Source organism: Lampetra planeri, chromosome 18 (genome assembly GCF_965212315.1).
Source record: "Lampetra planeri chromosome 18, kcLamPlan1.2.h2, whole genome shotgun sequence".
Lineage (NCBI taxonomy): Eukaryota > Metazoa > Chordata > Hyperoartia > Petromyzontiformes > Petromyzontidae > Lampetra > Lampetra planeri.
This window is the reverse complement of record NC_136124.1, coordinates 2,083,408-2,105,200: the sequence shown is the minus strand read 5'-3', so window position 1 is coordinate 2,105,200 and position 21,793 is coordinate 2,083,408. Positions and strand designations below refer to the sequence as shown.

At 45.4% G+C, this 21,793-nt stretch overlaps 1 protein-coding gene across 1 annotated transcript in view; it reads right to left on the bottom strand.

Moving 5' to 3' along the window:
• Window positions 1-21,541, bottom strand: part of TC2N (tandem C2 domains, nuclear) — a 41,714-nt gene extending 20,173 nt beyond the window's left edge. Inside the window, exons 1-9 of the mRNA XM_078602268.1 lie at window positions 20,941-21,541; window positions 13,657-13,974; window positions 11,788-12,072; window positions 10,576-10,700; window positions 9,201-9,276; window positions 8,969-9,063; window positions 4,384-4,497; window positions 3,231-3,419; window positions 851-965 (exon numbers count right to left, since the gene is read on the bottom strand). Of these exons, the coding sequence (XP_078458394.1) occupies window positions 851-965; window positions 3,231-3,419; window positions 4,384-4,497; window positions 8,969-9,063; window positions 9,201-9,276; window positions 10,576-10,700; window positions 11,788-12,072; window positions 13,657-13,974; window positions 20,941-21,115 (1,492 nt within the window). The 5' untranslated portion in view covers window positions 21,116-21,541. The remainder of the gene's footprint in view (window positions 1-850; window positions 966-3,230; window positions 3,420-4,383; window positions 4,498-8,968; window positions 9,064-9,200; window positions 9,277-10,575; window positions 10,701-11,787; window positions 12,073-13,656; window positions 13,975-20,940) is intronic.
• Between the last annotated feature and the right edge of the window lie 252 nt (window positions 21,542-21,793).

Sequence of the window (21,793 nt, the reverse complement as noted above, 5' to 3'; positions counted from 1 at the left end):
TTGTTAAACTAATGCAGTACCAAAAGCCATTTAATTAAATTTGAATTGCCCTGAGTTGATATTTTAAATTATGCTCAAGAGCACAGTTTATGACATCACACGTCGTATTTTGTATCCTCTAAGTCAGGGGCAAGCCCGTTTAGACCAAAAGTCTCTTTTTCAAGGGAGATATGGGCCACAAATACAATAAACATCTCAACCAACTATCAAAACATCTATCATTAAAAATCGGATGTCCATATCAGCATTAAACAACATGAAAGAACAACTGACAATAAATGAACAACAGTAATACAATTACGACTAAACAATAATGCAGTATTTTTGAATTACATATTATTTATTTGCCAAGAGTACAATAATCGGACAATAGTCTCATTGAGATGTTGCATACGCCTCAATAAACTAAAGAAATCCATTAATTATTGTTTTCGTCAAACAGTCAGATTATGTATCAACACGTGCCGTTAAAAAAGAGCAAGGAATAGACCAGCAGCCTCTGCAGAAACGCAATGTTAACGATGGACCAGCTTGGGTCACATGCTCAAAATATAAAACGACAGAATAAAAAAAGAGGTTTTCTACTCGAAGTTAAAGAGGTTGTCGTCAGGGCAATCAGCGAAAAGGACATTTCATCATTCCATAACATCAAAACCGACAGCACTTGATATTGACATACGAGATGTGAAACACCTTGACCCAGGATAGATTCGATGAGGAAATCTCTTGGCTCTGCCTTGCGCACCTGACGGCATGGGTAGGCTCAGACTCGCTGCTCTGGTTATGTGGAGGCATGCGCGCGTGGGTGTGGATACGTGCACGCACGCCCGTTTCCTTTAAGGTGACTCACTGCCTGGGGTGGTCGAGTAGGACTTGCGGAGGTCGCGTGCCTCCTTAATGTGCAGCGTAAGGGTGTCCTTTTGCAAGTCGAGACAGCTGGACACACACAGCTCCCCTCTGTCCATCTGCAATGCAGGCGCTCACAATAAGACTTCAAAGTTACCCGCGGCACGGAATGCACTCATCAGCATTTTACGAAATAAATGGAACGAGAAAACCCATTGATTTCGTTCTTTATATTCCTTTGCCAAACAATTGCTGGATAGATCGACAATCAATCCCATGCTGCGTCAGTCAGCGGGGTTGATTGCCCATGGCACCCAGGATGAACTCAGATATCACTGGCTACTGATGTCAGCCACGGCCAGGAATCGAACTCAGGTTGCCAGGTTCACAGCGCAGTGCGCTAACCACTGTGCCATCACTCAATTCCCCCCTAATGAGAAAATATGTTATTAAGCATCTGCTGAATAAGAGATTGTGATGGGCCGTTAATATGAACCTTTACCCGAAAACAATAAAAGGGCAATAAATGTAGCTCGTGATTCATTTGAGGGAGCCTTATGTCCATTAAAAAGCCATTCATATAATCAAGTGACTGTTTATGGAGTAAAGATTGTTAACTGAATCGTTGCTTATATTATTTAAATAAACAAATTACAAATTGACAATGCTATAAATATTGGCAATATCATTAACTGAGTATCGTGCATCTGCGTAACGAGACAGTATGATGTATCTTGCCATATATATACTATGGATATAAGCTAGGATACCTCTACAGAATTACAGGCTTTATGGTTATTTTGTGTAATAAATGCAGCTCTGTATTCTGAGCTCATTGCGCTGAAATTAAAGTAATTAATCTGTTCTGAGATATCAACGAGCCATCAAAGGGGATACACTCACCAAGTCAACGGACACTAACAACGTTGTTTAACGGCCCAATGTGTGTTGGTATCAGCGCCCCCATGTTACGAATCTACCATGATTCCCTATTACACTGCTGCACAATGATACTGATAGTGCTGTGATCCTTACATGCTTGGTAGTGGATCAGATGCGCCTGCATTACTAAAGGAATATCGTAATTGAGTGACAGTTGGCGTGCATGAAAACTCACGTGTTTTCACTCATCCAGATGGCCCATAAGCTGGTGGTAAAGGTGCAGCCCTGGAATGTCTTGCTCACAGCACTGCTAGAGGAATTCCCTGCACTACAAACTCTACAGAGCCAATCTAGAGGTCATAACGTTTCCGTGTTGGCCAGACGACTTTGAAGATGTGTGCACGTGTGTTAACTTCTTTCGTACCGTACGTAGCCAACCGTGCTCATATGTGGTGCGGGGGAAGGACAACGAACTAAACACAAAAAATATGTGGGAGTATCCACACTTTACCCCCCACCACATGTGACCTACCGATTAACTAACTATTTGTGGTGTTTCCATTTTCACTGCTGTGTGGAAAGAGGTGGGGGTGCGGAAAATGTAAGAGACTTGCAACATTGTTTTAACACCCCAATTAAAGTTGATTGACTTTGATGGCTTTTGCCTGTACTGTACATCACTGTGTCGATGTGTTAGGTGCAGGATGCTCGGGTCTGAACGCTAACGTGCATTCTCAATGTCTTCTGAATTCATAATGGGAACTGCCACTCAGCATGTTGGCAGACACCAACGGGTGGGATGCAGAGAGACATCGGGCAGACGTGTGCAGTTATTTAATCTTCATGCCCTCTGGGCTGTGGATGCATGTGGGCAAAGGGCACTGACGTTGAGGTGGGTGAGCTGATAGAAAACACGTATTATTACTAATAATTAATCTTATAGTTGCCATGAGCATGTGGCAATGACTTACGCTCGTAGTTGTAACACACACCTAATTCCAATGTTTGGCCCAAATGCAAGTGGAACGGCCAATGGGAGATTCAGGCCTGAGATTCATGCCACTGTAACAATGACTGTTGACTTGACATTGATGAAGACGTTTCTGACAGTTGAACAGGGCGGATTGCTCAACGATTCTCAAGAAAAAATAATGTTGGTTCAAGTGTCAATTCCCATTAAATATCCACCTGTACTGAGCAGACAGAGCAAACCTAATTACTCTTCCCATTATCCTTCAACTCTCTCCGCGGAAAATCCGATTCCCCGTGGATCAAGTCTTCCTCCTATCAATACGTTACAAATCGCTTCATCACGTAATTACGGGTGAAACGTCATACTCAGATTGTGCTATACTCGTACCGAATGTACATGTTCTATTTACGTGACAAACCATACTAAATGGCTGCGTCGGGTGGTGGCGGGTTTAACGACACATTTATATTTACGCGATCTAACCCCAAAAAAACTGTATTATGGATGAATTATTAATGAGCTTATTTACAGTGGCGTGATGAAAGAAGAGCTCCAGCCAGTGATCCGTTGCCTCCTCTCCCAGGCTGTGGAGGCTGATTGTCGTCTTCCCCAAGATCTCCTTGCGGGGCTTCCTGGTGGCCACTTGTAACTCCAGCTTGGCCGTCTGCATCGCTTTGGGCTCAATGTTGAACACAAACATCTCGTCGTACCTCGGGTTCTGCGGGAGAAACGAGGCGATAAGTGCCACCATCTCGTTCGCGCTGAGGGAGTTTTATGTTCGAGTCGTTTTGGTGTATTTGTGGTTGTTGTTGTTGTTGTTAAACCAGGTGAGAACTCGAGCATAGTCAAGGACAGTTTCATTTTGCCAGGGTGAACAGGGTCACCGAAAAAAGAGAATAAAGCAAAATAGTGAGGGAAATAAAACCAAATCAGAGCAGGTTGCCACTGTTGATGCTATGTTACATGGCTATGTTAGTAAGGGCTAATAACATGCATGTAAATGTCCGTTAAAGTAATGGCCGCAAGATCTCTCTGCTAAATTATGAATCTATAAAAAGATAAACAGTTGCTGTCAGTTATGAAAGCAAAGTTGAAAGTAATATAATTTACAGTCCGTTGTCAATCTACTGCTGTATGTAGGCCTACCCATGCCATGTTGGCCGTGGGAGTTGTTTGACCATACTTCGCCACACTGGTCAGTGCAAGTTGGTGAAGGATGGAAAGCCTCGACCGGTTTCGGATATCACTCGCGCCTGATGAAGGCCGTGGCCGACAATCGAACTCCGGTTGGCAGGTTCATAATGCAGTCTGCGAAACACTTAAAACAAAGTATTTTTGTACAACAGTGTAATACACAACGGGCATGTTTATGCCACTGTTGATTACCATTCGACCTTGTGACTGCCTTGAGTGAGGCGCCATATTTGATCTCCCTCATCCCTCGCCATTGAACGAGGATTAAGTAATAGAGTATAAAGTTAAATCAATGAACTCCTGAGTGAGGGGGGAAGGGGGAGAAAAAATATACCCCAAAAAACATCCTCTGCTGATACTCTCATAGGAGACAGGTCTCGAGTATTTACAGAGCCCTTAGTTGACCCCCACTGATGGAATGTCCAGCCGACAACTGGGCCGACGAGTACGATTGCCAGCGGATTTCGTGGAAACCGTGGCTCGCTTACGCTGATGTTGGGCTTCATGTTGGTCTTGAACGTCCACCGCCTGTCAGCGAGCACCGTGCCCTTCACGTAGATGCTCGGCGGGGCCTTGCTCGGCTTGAGCACGAGGTTTTGAACCTGAGGCGAGAATGCGACCGGGAAAATCACACGGGGTGCGAGAGCAATGCGCCTCTGTCACATTGCGCCTATTATTTCTACTCCTACTACATACTGGAGTTAGTGAAGTAATTGACTCGTGAATCTGCTTGTAACTTAGAGACCTACATATGCCATATGCTCAGTCGAGGTAATTGGATCTCTAACCACAGAGGTAAAAAAAAATTCGCTGCATGTCTGCATCCACTGCTGCAGCTGACAAATTAATTTTTTTTCTTGTGTACAACAAAAACTCCGTAATTATTCTCAACAACGGCGGCATGCGTGCAATCACTGAGTGTATGCAACAACACGGGCATTCTTTACACAAATAAGCACACAGGCCAGAGCTGCAACTGTTATTCCATCTGCAATTATGTTGATTTATTTAGAACATCAATATGACTTCAGGCACAACCCTATGTTGTACCGCTTAATGGCCTTGAACAAATTCTCGGCTCCAATCTGTACAACCTCATTAAGGTCCAACCGTCCATGTCTACCTAAGAAGTAACCTATGAATGCGTTTAATAGCCAAGGCCAAGCCTCGTTTTCCAGAGGCAGCGGAACATTGTTGTTTAAGGCAGACAGCTGGCGCAAGAGCAATGGGAGGGTGGGTGAGCAGGGCAGTGTTCCACAGTCATTGCACTGCAGACAATCAGTCTCTGTAAGATAAACAATGGTATCGCTACAGACCTATGTGTTGGCGAAGTCTAAAATGCTGGTATCCCTGCACGCAATGCGTGTGTGGTCTACACGCTGATATCACTATCTGTCTAATATAAATGTCGGCATCACTGCAGACCACGTGTCTATGTCAATGTTGTATGAACACTACAGACCACGTGTCTATGTATTTGAAATGCTGGTTTCGCTGCAGACCATGTGTCTATGTAGACTACACACTTTCATTAATTGATGCACACCATGTGTCTATATTGCCTACGCACTGGCATCACACTGCAAGGTGCATTGCTTGTGATAACGGCAAATGCAGTGTACATGAATATAGCATCTAGACGGGACCATCACGGAGTCCAAGGAGGCTTTACATATTAATGAATGTTACATGAATCGGAATTAATTCCTATACAGTCGTTACACAATTACTTGTTGTTTTAATGTTGGTGAGTGTCGCTGTGGTTAACTGTGGTTGTAGTGTTATTATGGTGGTTACAATGGCAGGTGATTGTTTGCGGTTATTGTGGCTATGGGTGTTTCTGTGGGCGAAAGGCGCCTTGCGTGATTGCAATGCCATTCCCTCATCAGGTAGCTGCTACCTTCGCCAAACTGCACTGAAAAACGTGGCAAAATTGTGTTCCAAAACCTCCTCGTGTCTGTTGACAGATGCGAGTTGCATAGATGAGAGCCGATGATTTATGCATTTGGTTTTGGAGTATGGAGCGAGAGACGAGGGCGTCTGTTAGGGTTCGCGGCCGGTAGGGAAAGTGAAGATAACAAAGACCTTGTTCAAACACGAGTCGAGGCAATGGTCGTGGATGAGCCCAAAGGGAGAAATAAAAAAATTAGATTTTTACTTGATTCTCAGAGACAAACTCCAGATCGCCAGAGATATCTCTGTCCTCCATGACATATAAGACAGGAAGTGGTCACAGGTTAGTTACACAAGTTGCATGCCCACTGTAATGTCAGAGCACTACAGCAATTGTCTCTACTCTTTTTAAGTTATATTAAACAATTCCAAAAAGGGGACAGAGATAATTACGGGGCAAAATCGCGATATTTAACAGCAACGCAAAATATCCAGTTCACAAGATGAAAGGGTGGAACAAAACAAACATGGGGACGTTGAAAGGATTCAAGCGACAAAGCTGCGAGTCTGCAGTACAACGAGTGACTTCAGCATGTCCCCTCAGGTGCAATATTTCCTTACGTTATAAATAAAAAATGTTCTCCTGAAAATGCAACCTTTATTTAAATGCCTTTGGGTGACTCTTTCAACGGAGGGTCAGCGTTTGCAGATCATTTTAAATGTAACCCAGAATAAAAATGAAACGGATACCCTCCAGATATGTATTTTTGCAAAGTCCGCCCATTATATAAAACCTCGGGGTTCGCTTTGAACATCGCAGAAAGGTTGCTGTCAGCCTCATGAAGTCTGATTGGGCTGAGAGGGTTCACTGTCAATCAAGTCTCAGTTGCAGGGCATACAATTCAAACTTACGATTTATAACAAAACTATGCCTTGAACATGGGCGAGGGTGTAATTTTCAGCATATTTAAGTAAGAAATTCACCACATACATAGGTGCCATAATCATTATGGTCTGGGTTCTTATTCTGCATCCACACTTCTTTAAAGTAACCATCCGTATGAAGGTTGTGTCAACACTAATCGATGTTTTCCAATCATCCTCATCAAAGCCTTTCAGCAAAAAAAAGTTGTCGTGAAAACCATATTCTTGTCAGAATAATGATTTCCTAACCAATGCTATATACCCTGCAAATCCTCTTAATTGACATTCCAACAGAAAATAATAGGTGTTTTTTTTACCTCTGGTAAAATGACGTGGCATTCTCAAACATATCATTTGGTTTATTATAAAATATGTACATATGTTACATGCGTTATATTCGGCTACATTTAATGTTGCCCTTTGCTAAATATTGAACGTCACATAATTATGTCCATTGTATCATACAGTGGGGGGGGGGGGGGCAGTAGTGTGTGAGAAGAGCAATGCGCTATGAACCTGTTAACCTGAGTTGCGTTCGCAGCCACTGCTAGCATCAGTGGCGAGTGCAAATTGCCGCAGTTATGGGTACCCCTTCCACCAACCCACGCGAACCAGTGTGGTGTTTAAAGTCAAACGAATGTCATGACCAACGAGGCATGGTGATTCCTACATCCCTACTTAAAAGTGTTGTCAACTCCATCACACAGTAGTGCATAATATTATCCCATATGTCACTTTGTCTACAATTAGATTCTCCAAGATAATAAATGAACATTCTCAGGGCAGAATTGGGGTCCTGCGTCTACCCGTGGCAAGGGCTCAAGAAATGAACTTCGTGTTTAATGAAGAAACCCATAGGAAGCTCTTAGAGCTAAGGATGACCTCAGTGAGTGTGGACACTGATGCTCAGCAAAGCCCTGTGGATAACGTCAATCTTGCCTACTCGTGAGTAACCTCCAGCAAACAAGCAGTGTGTGTTTTTGTCAAACTGATTTTCGCCATGTCTTTACACCTGTACGCTGAGGATGTTGGCTCAGCACACACCCATTAACCCCGTCCCAACACTGACACACGGCTCATCATTCGATACATGACCCTGGCACATTTAATTTCAAGAACCGTATAAATAGTCAAATGTATGCCTTCCTCGAATGAGCATTGAATAGCGCTTCTCTCCAACAGCGGTATGAGTCAGTGATGGGAAACTGTACGTTACTGTGACAGGACCAGTAAAATAGCCACTCATGGCTATCTACAAAGTCTGCATTCTTTCGGTCAGTGAAATATCATTAGCTTAACAGTTTCCTGCTCATTTCCTTTTTTACAGCCCTGAGCCAATGGTGGAAATTCCACATTCATTTGGAAGAGGAGACTTAATCTAGTGGAAAACAATTGTTGGCTTCAGGTTAATGTCACTTATCGTTAGCAACCACAAGGAAATTATTGGCTTGGTCAACCCTCATCTGGGATTTGAACTCACTCCCTTGTGGGTCAGATGTCGGCAAAATTCAACCCAACCAGTTCTATGCAAATTAAAAAAATAGGCCAATTAAATACATACGGTAAACCCTTGTTAATTCGACACATATGAGGCTCTGGCCTTGCCGAATTATCCAATATTCCGAATTATCTACAATAGTACTCCCTAGTGCCTCCTGCCCCAATAATGTGCTTTTTTCTATTTTATTTTCACACCATATGCATTGACACACCTGCATCAATTTGATCCAAAACTGTGGATTTGTCTCGCAGACTAAGATATTTATACGCGAGTCCCTTTCTATTATTTCTTGATTTAGGTGTAGATGACATTTCTGAGAGGGTTGGCTTGCACAGAGTGCATGAACAAGGAAAAGTCCAAAGCAACAGATCTGCACTAACGCTCACCACGCACACTGCCACCAGACCGATTCGTTGTTTTGGTCATGCCGAAATTGGACCATTTGGTACGGCCATTCGGCTTATGGCAAATTACTAATACACCGTATATATGCCGAAAGCGCAGCCATGCCCAATTATCCCAAATTACGAATAATGATCAAATACTGAAATAACGAGGTTTTATTGTATGTAGTTAATTTGTCATTTATATACAGGAAACCTGTACTACCTAGATTTGAATTATATACATTTACCTGCTACTCTAGTCTCTCATCTGCCTCCCTTCGGGTGTCGTTCAAAAATACGACCACACCAAACGTTTTACTTCTCTCAATCAGTGAGTGAATGAAAGACCAAAGAGATAGAGAGGCTTACCTGCACCACCATTATCCACACGTGTTGCATGGTCTGGTCGTATCGGAGCTGCACATGAAGCTTGCCACTTGGCTGTCCCCCTTCGACAATCACGTCTACGGCGACACATCGACGACAGTTTCACTCTGAACGCAAAAGCCCAACGCTTGGCGCGTGAGATTCCCACCTCGTGTTTTGCGAAACCAGAGAGATGATGCAGTGAATAATACATGCAAGTAAATCATAAAGTTACCTTCCAATGTCCCACTGTCGAAACTGTCTTCAGTTTTGTATGTTGTGTCCATATTTGTAGGGAATGTCCCGTAGTCCTTGAACATAAGTGGAATGCCAGTTTACAAGAAGAACACACTTCTCTCTATTCTTTATATCGGTATTGTACATATGTATACTTTGTTTCTAAGTGTGCATAATAAAAAGACGGGACAAAATGAAACACCACATTAACGATTCCATCATAAATGAGCTAAAACATTCTTTGCAAAATGACAAACGTCCACGAACAATTTATTAGGATTACATATTTCCGAACACTTATAATGTTTCTCCACAAAATACACAGATGTGTGACAAATTATACGCTACGAATCATTGCGCACAGACTGAAATATTGAATGCATTTGTCGCCTGTATTAAAAATGGCCCACAGAGCCTTTATTAATCAACCGGCGGCGTTTATTTGGCTTGGTTTGCCTTGTGTTCGCGATGGTGCCCAAGGCTCTATATTTTTTATCACAATAAAGTTATATATATTATACAAAAAAATATTTTATATATAATGGATATATATTACATTTCATATATATCAATTGGAGGTGTAGAGATTGATGAGAAGGCAGAGGAAGTGCATTAAAGGGCTTCTCTGAAACATGCATCTTCCAACGGTATCCTCGGAGGGCCAGGGGTCAGGGCACTAAACTCTGAGATCCTGTTGATAGCCACTGGAAACGCAACTGGGTTCTCCGTGGCAGTGAGTTGATGGCCTAAGCCCAATCTCCAATAACTGTGCTAAAAATACATTGCATTGAATTTAGTTATTCGCCTACTATGGCAAAGATTTTCTCTCATATATGTCTATCTACACGATGCATTTGGTTGTCAAAATGAGCTCCTCTGCTTCTTAGTTGTTTCTCCCCTTTGGCCAATGGGTTATTATTTTTTGTCACGTGCAACACTTTTGAGCACCTTGCTGGAAGTCAAGTCAAGTCGTGTTGTTGTTGCTTAAACACGCGGCGCCTTTCTTGCACAAATCTATACTCATAAGCATAACCATGGAAAATTCTACGCAATGAGAGAAAAAAATACTATCTATAGATGTAATTTATTACTACGCATGCTGTGAGAAAAGAAAAATCGAACAATAAAAATAAAAATCACCACCGGTGTTAAACATTGCACCAACATTTTTTCTCACTTGACTTTAACAATTAATAAAGGGGGGGGCTGAGCCTTCAAAAGGGGGGTCGGTGTGGGGAGGGGGCTTGGGGCACAGGCCACTGCAGCTAGGTGGTACAGGCATTTGGTATATAAGTAAATTACAAATTAGCTACACGTGTATATAATTGGCCTATGTTGTCTTACATACGTTGAACTGGCTGGAGACGCATTACCTCTGCGAGAGGGGAGAGCTGCCCCAGCGTGGGCGACTGCGGATGCATCGTGAGAGGCACCGAGAGTTGCCTGCTGAGCAGCCGCTTGCTGGAGGCACCCGGTGAGCCAATGCGCAGGTTCCACTCTGCGTGGGAACGGTAAACAAAGCGAGTGCGTGTTTGCATGTTACAATCATGACGTAAGTACATTTATTTGTTCTCCATGAAGGCCTGCCCCCACTTCTTCACCACGTCTCTCACAGATCTGCAATGCAACATTCCATCTCTTGCTGCTTTACATGAGCTAATCGCATTGCTCCACCTCTGCAATTATCGTCCTCCTCAGGCGAGTTCACTTCTTTGGCTGCCATTCCTTCACCATTCTCGTTCCTCAGCTGCCATCCAATCTAGCGATGTGTCTTGCTCAAGCCCACTAAATGTGTATTCACAGTCAATATGTTGTCCGTAGTTTGCATGTTCTATGATCCATGTATTCCTCCTTCTGCCTCTTAGTGCAATAGCTGGAAAGTGCACGAATTGCTATGAGCATAACCAATTCAGTGACATTCAGAAGGCACAGTTTTTGTGCAAACATTTGAAGGAAGTAAGTGAAATTGTCTGAAGTTTCCAAAACATCCAAAAACATTCAGTACTTTCAGATCTCCTTTTACATAAACATCACAACAAAAGTACAGCATTACAATGGGCATTTCATTCGCTGTGGTCAGCATATATGTTAATAAAACCAAATTCACAGATATATGCAGTAGTGATCACAAACTTTGAATCTCTAAAACTTGGACATCGTACTCTGTGCCGTGTGGGCGACCTCCGAAACTGCACGAAGCGCGACAGAGCAGTGTTTAATTTTATCCCGTTTTTTTATGCACACTTAGAAGCAAAGTATACGTCTAGTATGTACAATACCGATGTAAAGAATTGAGATAAGTATGTTCTTATTCTTGGTTCTTTCGATAAAGTCACGTAGAAGGGAAACAATAAAATAATACAAATCTCAAAAATACAATTATCACGACGTTTCGATTGCAACACAAGCAATCATCACGTATTGTTTCCCTTCTACGTGAATTTACCGAAAGAACCAATAATATGAATCCCTGCAGTCACGAAAGCTTTAAATCTCAATTTAAATGCGTTCTTCTTGTAAACTGGCATTCCACCTATGTTCAAGGACTAAGGCACATTCCCTACCAATCTGCGGGCATTGTGTACCTGAGCCTTGGATGCTGAAGGAGCGGCTTGGTTTGCCAAACGATGGGCTTGGCGAATGCGGCTTGGGGCTGTAGGGGGACGTGCACACGGAGGCGGCCCTCGCGAAGGAGCCACGGGAGACGGAGCCCGGAGACGCTGCGCCCGAGCCCATGGGTGGGATGATCAGCGAGCTGGGCCGCCGCCTTGGGTTATCTTGGCCTAGGCCGGCAGGCCCTATGGTGGCAGCTCCTGGTGTCCCCGCCACCAGTTCACGCTTCATTTGGCTAAAGAGTGGCAGTGCAACCACTGTTTGATTTGGATAGGAGAGTGAGGGGGGGGGGGAAAGACAGCAGCGTTTCATTATTAACATTGCCATCATCACATGTCCTGGTTTAACCAGGATACCCTCCTTTTCGATAGTAGCTGTCCTGGAAATCCTGTGGATCTTCCCGGAACATTCAAAGTCCCAGTGTTTTGTCAGTCACGTAATTACTACACCACTGTATATTTTTTTAATCGCTGTACTTTTTGTTTGCTTAAATCATCTTGGTGATCCAGGTCACTCTTGCAAATGAGACTAATCCTGTTCTCGAGTTCTCACCTGGATAAACAAAAACGTGGACTTGCATGTAGTTCACCCCTATTCTGGTATTATTAGATATTATTATTATTCCCATAATATGTCCTTGTGTTTTGTACCTCAAAAGGTGGCAAACCCTTCCCACTGGGTGTATCGCAACATGGGGTTGGAACGAAATCGATGTCTTGACAGCCAGATAGGGCATTTAAAAAAAAGTAAAGCACACTCCTCCTCAACAGGTGAAAAAAACATTTTCAATAGGCATTTCAAGTCGTAGCCTTTCCCCAGAGCAGAAAGAGTTCAGGATGGTTCACCGATTCACAGTTGGAAGGCCACATCATGCGGCGCAGTGATGTTTGATCTCTCACGTGTACATGGAACAGCCCTTTGTCAATCCACAGCGAGTGGATCAGGGACTTCCCATGCAGTGCGTGTCGTACGTCACCACTCTGATCAGAGCAGCTTGTTGGTGAAGGTGTGGAACATCGTTATTGGAGCATAGTAAAGTACAATTATTTTTTTTTAGATGCACAGCCCTCGATCACAAAAACTGCTTTGCGTGCAAAGACTCTTTCCAAGAACAATGTTACCTCATTTTTACACTGGATGTAATGTTTTCATTTCGTGCCCTGCACTTGTAAAGAAGTGAAGCGCACAAAATGAAGTTTCCCATTCAGGGAGAGCGCGAGAGCGATTTGCTATGGCTGTCATTAGCTATAAAGAGTGTAATCAAGTGTGCCACCGAACCAAAACACTCTTCACGAGACACTGCACAGCACAACAAATAACACAAAGCGGAGGTATTAGTTTTTTTTTCCTACCCCGTTCCGCTGTATGCACAAATAAAATGTTTGCAATAAAAAAAATATAACAGCTTGCACGTTTTGATAACTAAGTTGATCTACACAATGTACAAAAATAGACATTTTCAGACATACGTTTTCTTCTGAAGTTGCAAGCGTACCTTTGTAATAATAGTAAGAATAACGATAAAATTATAAAGTATGTTGGTTGCTTGACCCAAGCTTCATCGCGCTGGTCAGACATCACTCTCTGCTGATGTCTAAAAATGGCTGGGAATCACACAGAGAGTGCTGGGGTCATAGAGTGCAGTGCATTAACTAACCACCGCACCACCCTCAATAATGAAAGCATGTTTATACGAATCAATATAGGGGGAGGAAACATGGATTATTGACCAGCTTCCAGCTATTATACATTTATTAATCAATATATTTAACTCAAAATATGTCAATTCGCAAATAATAATAATCACTGATGTATTCAACCAAACTCTCTTCCCTGCTTACCATTGCCATCAACAATGCGCATCATTTTCTCATCCCTGCTTCGGTCAAATAGCACAGCTTCCTCCACCTGCTGCACCTCCTGATACTGATGATGATGGTGCTGATGATGCTGCTGTTGTTGCTGCACGTGCACTTGGCGCATGGCGAGCGTTGGCAGCTGGGGCAGCACGAACTCGACGGGCCGGCTCCCGGCCACGGACAGCTTGCGCTCCACGTAGTCGGGCGGCCGCGCCTCCACCAGCGTCCGCTTGTCGTCCTTGCTGGGGCAGAGGCAGCGCTTCACGTGCGAGCGCGCCATCTCCAGCAGCCACGATATGCCTGGGACACAGAGCGCTATCAGAGCCGCGCCATCAGAGCCAGCGCTATCAGAGCCGCGCTATCAGAGCCGCGCTATCAGAGCTAGCGCTATCAGAGCCAGCGCTATCAGAGCCGCGCTATCAGAGCCGCGCTATCAGAGCCAGCGCTATCAGAGCCAGCGCTATCAGAGCCAGCGCTATCAGAGCCGCGCTATCAGAGCCAGCGCTATCAGAGCCAGCGCTATCAGAGCCGCGCTATCAGAGCCAGCGCTATCAGAGCCAGCGCTATCAGAGCCAGCGCTATCAGAGCCAGCGCTATCAGAGCCAGCGCTATCAGAGCCAGCGCTATCAGAGCCGCGCTATCAGAGCCGCGCTATCAGAGCCGCGCTATCAGAGCCGCGCTATCAGAGCCAGCGATATCAGAGCCGCGCTATCAGAGCCAGCGCTATCAGAGCCGCGCTTTCAGAGCCAGCGCTATCAGAGCCGCGCTATCAGAGCCAGCGATATCAGAGCCGCGCTATCAGAGCCAGCGATATCAGAGCAGCGCTTTCAGAGCCAGCGCTATCAGAGCCGCGCTATCAGAGCCAGCGATATCAGAGCAGCGCTTTCAGAGCCAGCGATATCAGAGCCGCGCTATCAGAGCCAGCGATATCAGAGCTGCGCTTTCAGAGCCAGCGCTATCAGAGCCGCGCTATCAGAGCCAGCGATATCAGAGCCGCGCTATCAGAGCCAGCGATATCAGAGCAGCGCTTTCAGAGCCAGCGCTATCAGAGCAGCGCTTTCAGAGCCAGCACTATCAGAGCCGCGCTATCAGAGCCAGCGATATCAGAGCCGCGCTATCAGAGCCAGCGATATCAGAGCAGCGCTTTCAGAGCCAGCGCTATCAGAGCCGCGCTTTCAGAGCCAGCGCTATCAGAGCCGCGCTTTCAGAGCCAGCGCTATCTGAGCCGCGCTATCAGAGCCAGCGATATCAGAGCCGCGCTATCAGAGCCAGCGATATCAGAGCAGCGCTTTCAGAGCCAGCGCTATCAGAGCAGCGCTTTCAGAGCCAGCGCTATCAGAGCCGCGCTATCAGAGCCGCGCTATCAGAGCCGCGCTATCAGAGCCGCGCGATCAAAGCCGCGCTATCAGAGCCGCGCTATCAGAGCCGCGCTATCAGAGCCGCGCTATCAGAGCCGCGCTATCAGAGCCGCGCTATCAGAGCCGCGCTATCAGAGCCGCGCTATCAGAGCCGCGCTATCAGAGCCAGCGATATCAGAGCAGCGCTTTCAGAGCCAGCGCTATCAGAGCCGCGCTATCAGAGCCAGCGATATCAGAGCCGCGCTATCAGAGCAGCGCTATCAAAGCCAGCGCTTTCAGAGCCAGCGCTATCAGAGCCGCGCTATCAGAGCCAGCGATATCAGAGCCGCGCTATCAGAGCCGCGCTATCAGAGCCGCGCTATCAGAGCCAGCGATATCAGAGCCGCGCTATCAGAGCCGCGCTATCAGAGCCGCGCTATCAGAGCCAGCGATATCAGAGCCAGCGCTTTCAGAGCCAGCGCTATCAGAGCCGCGCTATCAGAGCCAGCGATATCAGAGCCGCGCTATCAGAGCAGCGCTATCAGAGCCAGCGCTATCAGAGCCAGCGCTATCAGAGCCAGCGCTATCAGAGCCAGAGCTATCAGAGCCAGCGCTATCAGAGCCAGCGCTATCAGAGCCGCGCTATCAGAGCCAGCGCTATCAGAGCCGCGCTATCAGAGCCAGCGATATCAGAGCCAGCGATATCAGAGCCGCGCTATCAGAGCCAGCGATATCAGAGCCGCGCTATCAGAGCCAGCGCTATCAGAGCCGCGCTATCAGAGCCGCGCTATCAGAGCCAGCGATATCAGAGCCGCGCTATCAGAGCCGCGCTATCAGAGCCGCGCTATCAGAGCCAGCGATATCAGAGCCAGCGCTTTCAGAGCCAGCGCTATCAGAGCCAGCGCTATCAGAGCCGCGGGGTCGTCAGCGTCGTCACTAGCACAGGATTGTCACCACGACAGCATCAGCAGCAGCAGCATCACATCAGCACCAGTATTCATTTTGTGAATGAAAATTAGTTACGAAAATAGTTGTAAACAAAGTGTGCTTTGTGTGTGTGTGTGTGGGTAGTGCTTGTGTTGAAAGGATAGTGGGGAGCGGTAGTGTTGCAGGTCGCGCGCTGCGCTACGAACCTGGCGACCCTGGGCCTCCCCTAGGTGGGCTCAGCCTCAATGAGTACCTGGTGTGATGTATGAGCATCGCCACCAGGGAGACAAAGGCGGACAGGCGTGGTGTTGGCCACCCACCCCCCTCGTGTGTCGTGCCGGCCTTCATAGGTGCTCGCTAACAGCACTTTCCTCAACAGTCTGTGAAGGCTACACGGGTTTTGTTTTTGTGTTGAAGGGATAGACCCACGTTGAGGGATTTCGAGAGAACTAAATAATTGACATTGCATGCCACTTCACATCCGAGCTTCACACAGACACCGGTATTAATTGTGTTTATGCGAACGTGGTGGGATACATGTCCGTAAGCACAGTCAAATTGTATTTAACTTGAGTCAACAATAGCTATGAGTGAACGGCAATCATCACGTGTGAGGATGGCTGTGACCCACGCCCGCCTAAGACACAATCGCGACCGACCCCGACGGGACGTCACTAACGCGTCTGAGCGGAATATGGGGACTGAGATCATTCAGGAACGTTAGAAGAGACAGCAGTGCACTGAGTTGTTGGTTGTTTGACTTGCATCCCACTGGGATTTTTGCACACAGCGTTGGTGTACGGTGTTTTTTTTCTGCAATATTTTGCTGTCTTTTCTTGGATTTTCTGTTTGCACTCAGCCACATGTTCACTTTAAGATGTTTTTTTTGTTCATGTTTTTGTTTTTGTTTGTTGCGGTTGCACCCGATTCAAGAGCCGAATGGCTCACAGGGCTATACCTAATAAATGAACTTGAACTTGAGGAAGATGAAACGTAGTAGTTACCTATATTCGTACAAAAAAATAAGTGAATGAGTTCAACGATTGACTGGCCTGATAATATTGGGCAGGGTACAGGTTAATTGTACCCCCGTGCAATTGAATTACATTTAGAGTGGACCATATTTTTGACTGCCATAGTCAAATAGAGGAGTGGAATGACAGATGGAATCCAGAGACTAATATGTATATTGAACGTATTTCACACCGTACGTAGCCAACCGGACTAATCGGAGGTGCGGGGAAGGACAATGAACTAAACACAAAAAGATGTGACTAAAATTCCACAAGTTGTCATATACTGTACGAGACAAACTGAAATAAAACACAAACTAAATGATCGCTGCTGGGCACCGCAGTAGAGTGAGTCATGTTAATGCCATTGAGTGCCAGCAACATCACCACCAACACTGCCAAAAGCATGAGCAATCTTCTTCTTTCATATGGCTGATGCGGACGCAGATCAACAACTAAAATTTCACATTCAGGTGGTCAAGGAGCAGCAGAGTGCATCGCTGTGATGTCTCCTTCGTATTTGTGGATCGGGGCATTGCATCGTTATACGTTGTACGGTCTGTTCTGGATGACCACAGTCACACACTGGAGAGTTTTTAATTTTCCATTTGTGCATCAGGTATCCGTATCTGCCATGGTGTTTGTACCATGGCAGTCCCCAGTGACACCAGCACAAGGGACCTGAATGGCAACAGTGACACGGCGGTGAGGGACATCAACGCCACTGCCATCAAAAACAAGAAACAGCCCCACCAAGATCACAACCATCACTGGCCACAACCACCAAAAAACCATTAAATGTTACCATAGCAAGCTCAACTACATAGCATGCACGCCTTCATATAAGCCACATTAGTCAGCAGCTGTGATTGAGTGAATCGCTGCTTTACACATTTTCTATTGATGCACATGTTGCATTTTGCTGCCTAACACTGCAGTGATTGCGGATTCTCTCCTGATGACCAACGCCATTAGGGTTAGGAATTTGCTCCTTTGAAAGGGGAAAACTCGATTCAATTTTTTTCAATTTATTTACCCAAATGGTAATTCCAGAAAATGATGTTAGATATTTATTTATTTACAACCATTTGTCAATCTACTGCTGGATGAAGGCCTCCCCATACCATGTCGGTTATGGGGGTTGTTTGATCATACTTCACTCAGGTTGGCGAGTGAAGGTTGATGAGTGAGAGGGTAACGGTGGTGGTGGGTGGGTGGGTGGAGTTACGGAACGAGTTCAAATATCCCTTGGTATACAATCTACGTGCCTGTATACGTGCACATACAGTGTTGTATTGTTTGTTATTACAGGGACACTATTTTTGGATGACACTGCCTGAAATGTATCACGCAGTATCCATAATCTCTCTTCTTTGCTTCAATTTTTTTTGTAAGTGGCATTTTCTATTTTGCGGTATATTTCATTGGGAACTTCATCATTGATTTCAGGGGATATGAGTAGTGTAGTTCGCCGTGAAGATCGCTATCATGCTGGTGGGCTAATGAAAATATAAAGAAGGTCATAAAAACCCATGGCGATGTACCAGTACAATCAGGGATTCATTTCGACCAGGTCTGCCCGGGTCGTCGGCAAATAATTCCACACTCGGCACACAAAACGCAGGAGACGTCCCTCCTCTGCCTGTGGCGATAACCTGCCGACTCCAATTCATATCGACGATCTGGAAATATTCAGTGCGAAATTAAGCCCTCAGTGGAATTTATGAAAAACTAAAAAAATAGAAACATTCGATACATTACATCTTTAAGCATTGTTTATCTTTTCTTTTTTAAATATTCTCAAACTCATTTGAAATTCTAATTTTGCACAATCCAAGCAATTTCCTCAACCCCACAAGACTGTTTTTAATTAAAGCAATAAAATGTATAATTAATGCTTGAGCGCTTTTTATTTTATTTACGAGAGGACTACATAGGACGGGACATTGTGATGATCTGCCCATATTAAACATTCACATCTTCTAACGTTTAAGTATTCAGAGGATAATTGCAAAAATATACCCATGCTTTTGAACTTCTCTCATGTATGCACACAGCAGCACATTAAATTGGTGACACAAACACACATCTGAGAAAGTGATCATCCATATAGTCGTACAGCCTTGTTTTGGCAAGTGCTGTTTGCAAGCACCTATTAAGGCCAAAGTGTCCCAACGAAGGAGTGGTGAGACGTTAACTACCTCGCTTGGTATACAGGAGGTCGTGGGTTCAATGGCGAACCCTGAGGCCTGTATGTTTGGAATTTGCATGTCTCTCTCCCCGTGGTTGCATGGATTTTTCTCCACCTCCTCCGGTTTTCTCGACATCTATAGACGGGCCTTTAGAGTATTCGGCTGCTATACATTTCCACACTAGAAGCCACTTTGCAGAGTTCCCATTTGTGGCCAGGTCACTTCTGATAAAGAGCTACTCACGAGGCCTTACCTGTTAAATAAAATATAATAGTTTAGTTTTAAGGGGTGGCGTGACCAGGATCAAGGACAACCACCTTTGTTCCCTCAGTGCCGATGTTGACACACCCCACTGGATACTGATTTAAGGCTGAGTCTACCTATGGGAGCCCAAGACGTGTTAAGATACCGCTTGCTACTAATAGTATTCGTGGCGAGGGATCGGACCCAGGTAGCGAGGCTTCTAGCGCAGTGCACAAGTGCTTATACCATCACTACCTCCAGACACAAATACACCACCAGCAGTCTATACACGTTACCTGTGTGCACAGTATTACCGTCATTTATGTAATGCTTGTATGTCGAGGCATACAACGTGAAATATTGAGGTTGTCTGGATATCATTAGCATGGGTCGTCCATCCTTTCAACAAATGCACACACATCGCAAGTCATCGGTACACGTCCGCTATGTCAGAGTGCATGCGATTCCATTCAGCCCTTGGACGTGGGCAACAGAGATTGCATTACCCACCCACAACGGAGCAAGAGCGAACGGAAGGAACATGACACTGATGCACAAGGCCGACACCTTGTCCACAGTCTTCTTACATGAACACATATTTGGATAATATGGGTCTGGAAAGCCAATTGGAGGGTGGACTAAAACATATTTGTATTCATATGTGGAGACACGGGCCAGGTGAGGTCTGATCGTATATCTTCTGTTTGCTGTCATAAGATGGCATATTTTTGACACTCGTCACGGTCCGAACGTTTCCATGTCACGGTGTTAAAATATCCCTGCAGCTATTTGACGAATCGCGTAAATTTCAGGTTAAACGTGTTAATTGTATTTTGCACCGTGCAAAAAGGCTGCCATTACTCATCGTCGGAGTTGCCACATTGCAACCAGCGTTGTCTTTGCAGTGGAATTAACGATGCAGCCGCACGAAGCGGTGGTGATGATGTGAACATTCAGATGCCTCCATCTAGCAGTGGGCATGAACAATATTGATAATCATGGATGATGATGCATGGTGGTGGTGGTGGTAGTGATTAGTGACTCGTGTATGGCAGATGGTGATTTATGATTGATGGATGATTACAACGAGTGATGATGATTGACGGATGGGTGACGGATGCTGGTTTATAGTGGACAATGATGCATGATTTATGGATGATGACGAATGATAACAATGGATGATGAGTGAACACTTTATAGTGGATGATGATAATGATGTACATGAAAATTAATCGGATGTTGCCTATGATGATTATGATTATTACTAAACTTGTGTGTATGCAAAATATCTGTTATCAGAATAATCACAGTTATATCACCTGATTAGAGGGAAAAAAATGCAGCATTGAAAAACACGTTCATTGTTGTCGAAATTCTTGCGGGTGTCACTCAGCCATAAAAAACATTGTGTGGGTGTCTCTAAGCGATGTCTAAACATTGTGTAGCTCTCCGGCCACACACGACACACGCAGAGAGGGGCTGGCAGAGGGCCACCTCTCACCTGCCAAAACTCAAAGTTGACAAGCAAACAGGTGCATGACGAACGCCTCTCACCAGAGACGAATCCTTGCATGCAGCGGCCGAGCGAACCTTCCTTTTCCTCGCGGAGAAGCTCGCTCCCCGGAGTCTTCGCAGAAGCGAGGAGAAGCATCCCCAGAAGCATCCCAAGAAGCAGGAGGCACAGAAGGAGCGGCGCTGCCGAGACGCCCGTCAGCTCCACCGGTGCCATCGCTCTTCTTCACTCAGTGCAGACGTCGATAACCAAAAGCGAAGTAAAGTGAATATTAGAACTTAAATGTAGCCTGCTAAACCTGCTTCGTTACTATGTTTTCTTGCAGACGCGCGTGTGTGAACTTTAAATAGAAGGGCATTTGCCAATACGACGATGAGCGTGGAGGAGTGAACACAAGCAGGCACTACTTAAACAACGGCTTCGTTACTTTTGGACGATGATAGTTGAAATGAAATCTGCCAGCACGTTTCAGCTCAGCTCAGCTCTTGCCCTGGCTCGCCATCACTTTCAAACGCTCTGGAGGAACTTTGAGTAGCAGCAGCAGCAGCGTTGCTGTGTCCTCCTCCTCCTCTCTCTCACCCAGAGACGCGTCTGTGACAAGGCACGGTGCGTGAGACCAGCGAGCTGCCTACTCCGAGGCGACAGGCGCAACTCTTTGCACTCGGCTAAGTGTACACGTGTGTGATGAGGGTGCGCTCGGGGTGGGTCGGGGGGGGGTGTTTGTGGGTGCGATAGAATGCAGGAAATATTATTCACAATTGCCGCATGCCTTTTTTTGACGAACAATTCCAAACATACCTAACCCCTTAGTCGATCGTAATCCGCGAAGTTTAGAGCACGCATGAGTGCACACGCCATCGCAATAAAGCACACTCAAAAACAAAACAAACGATT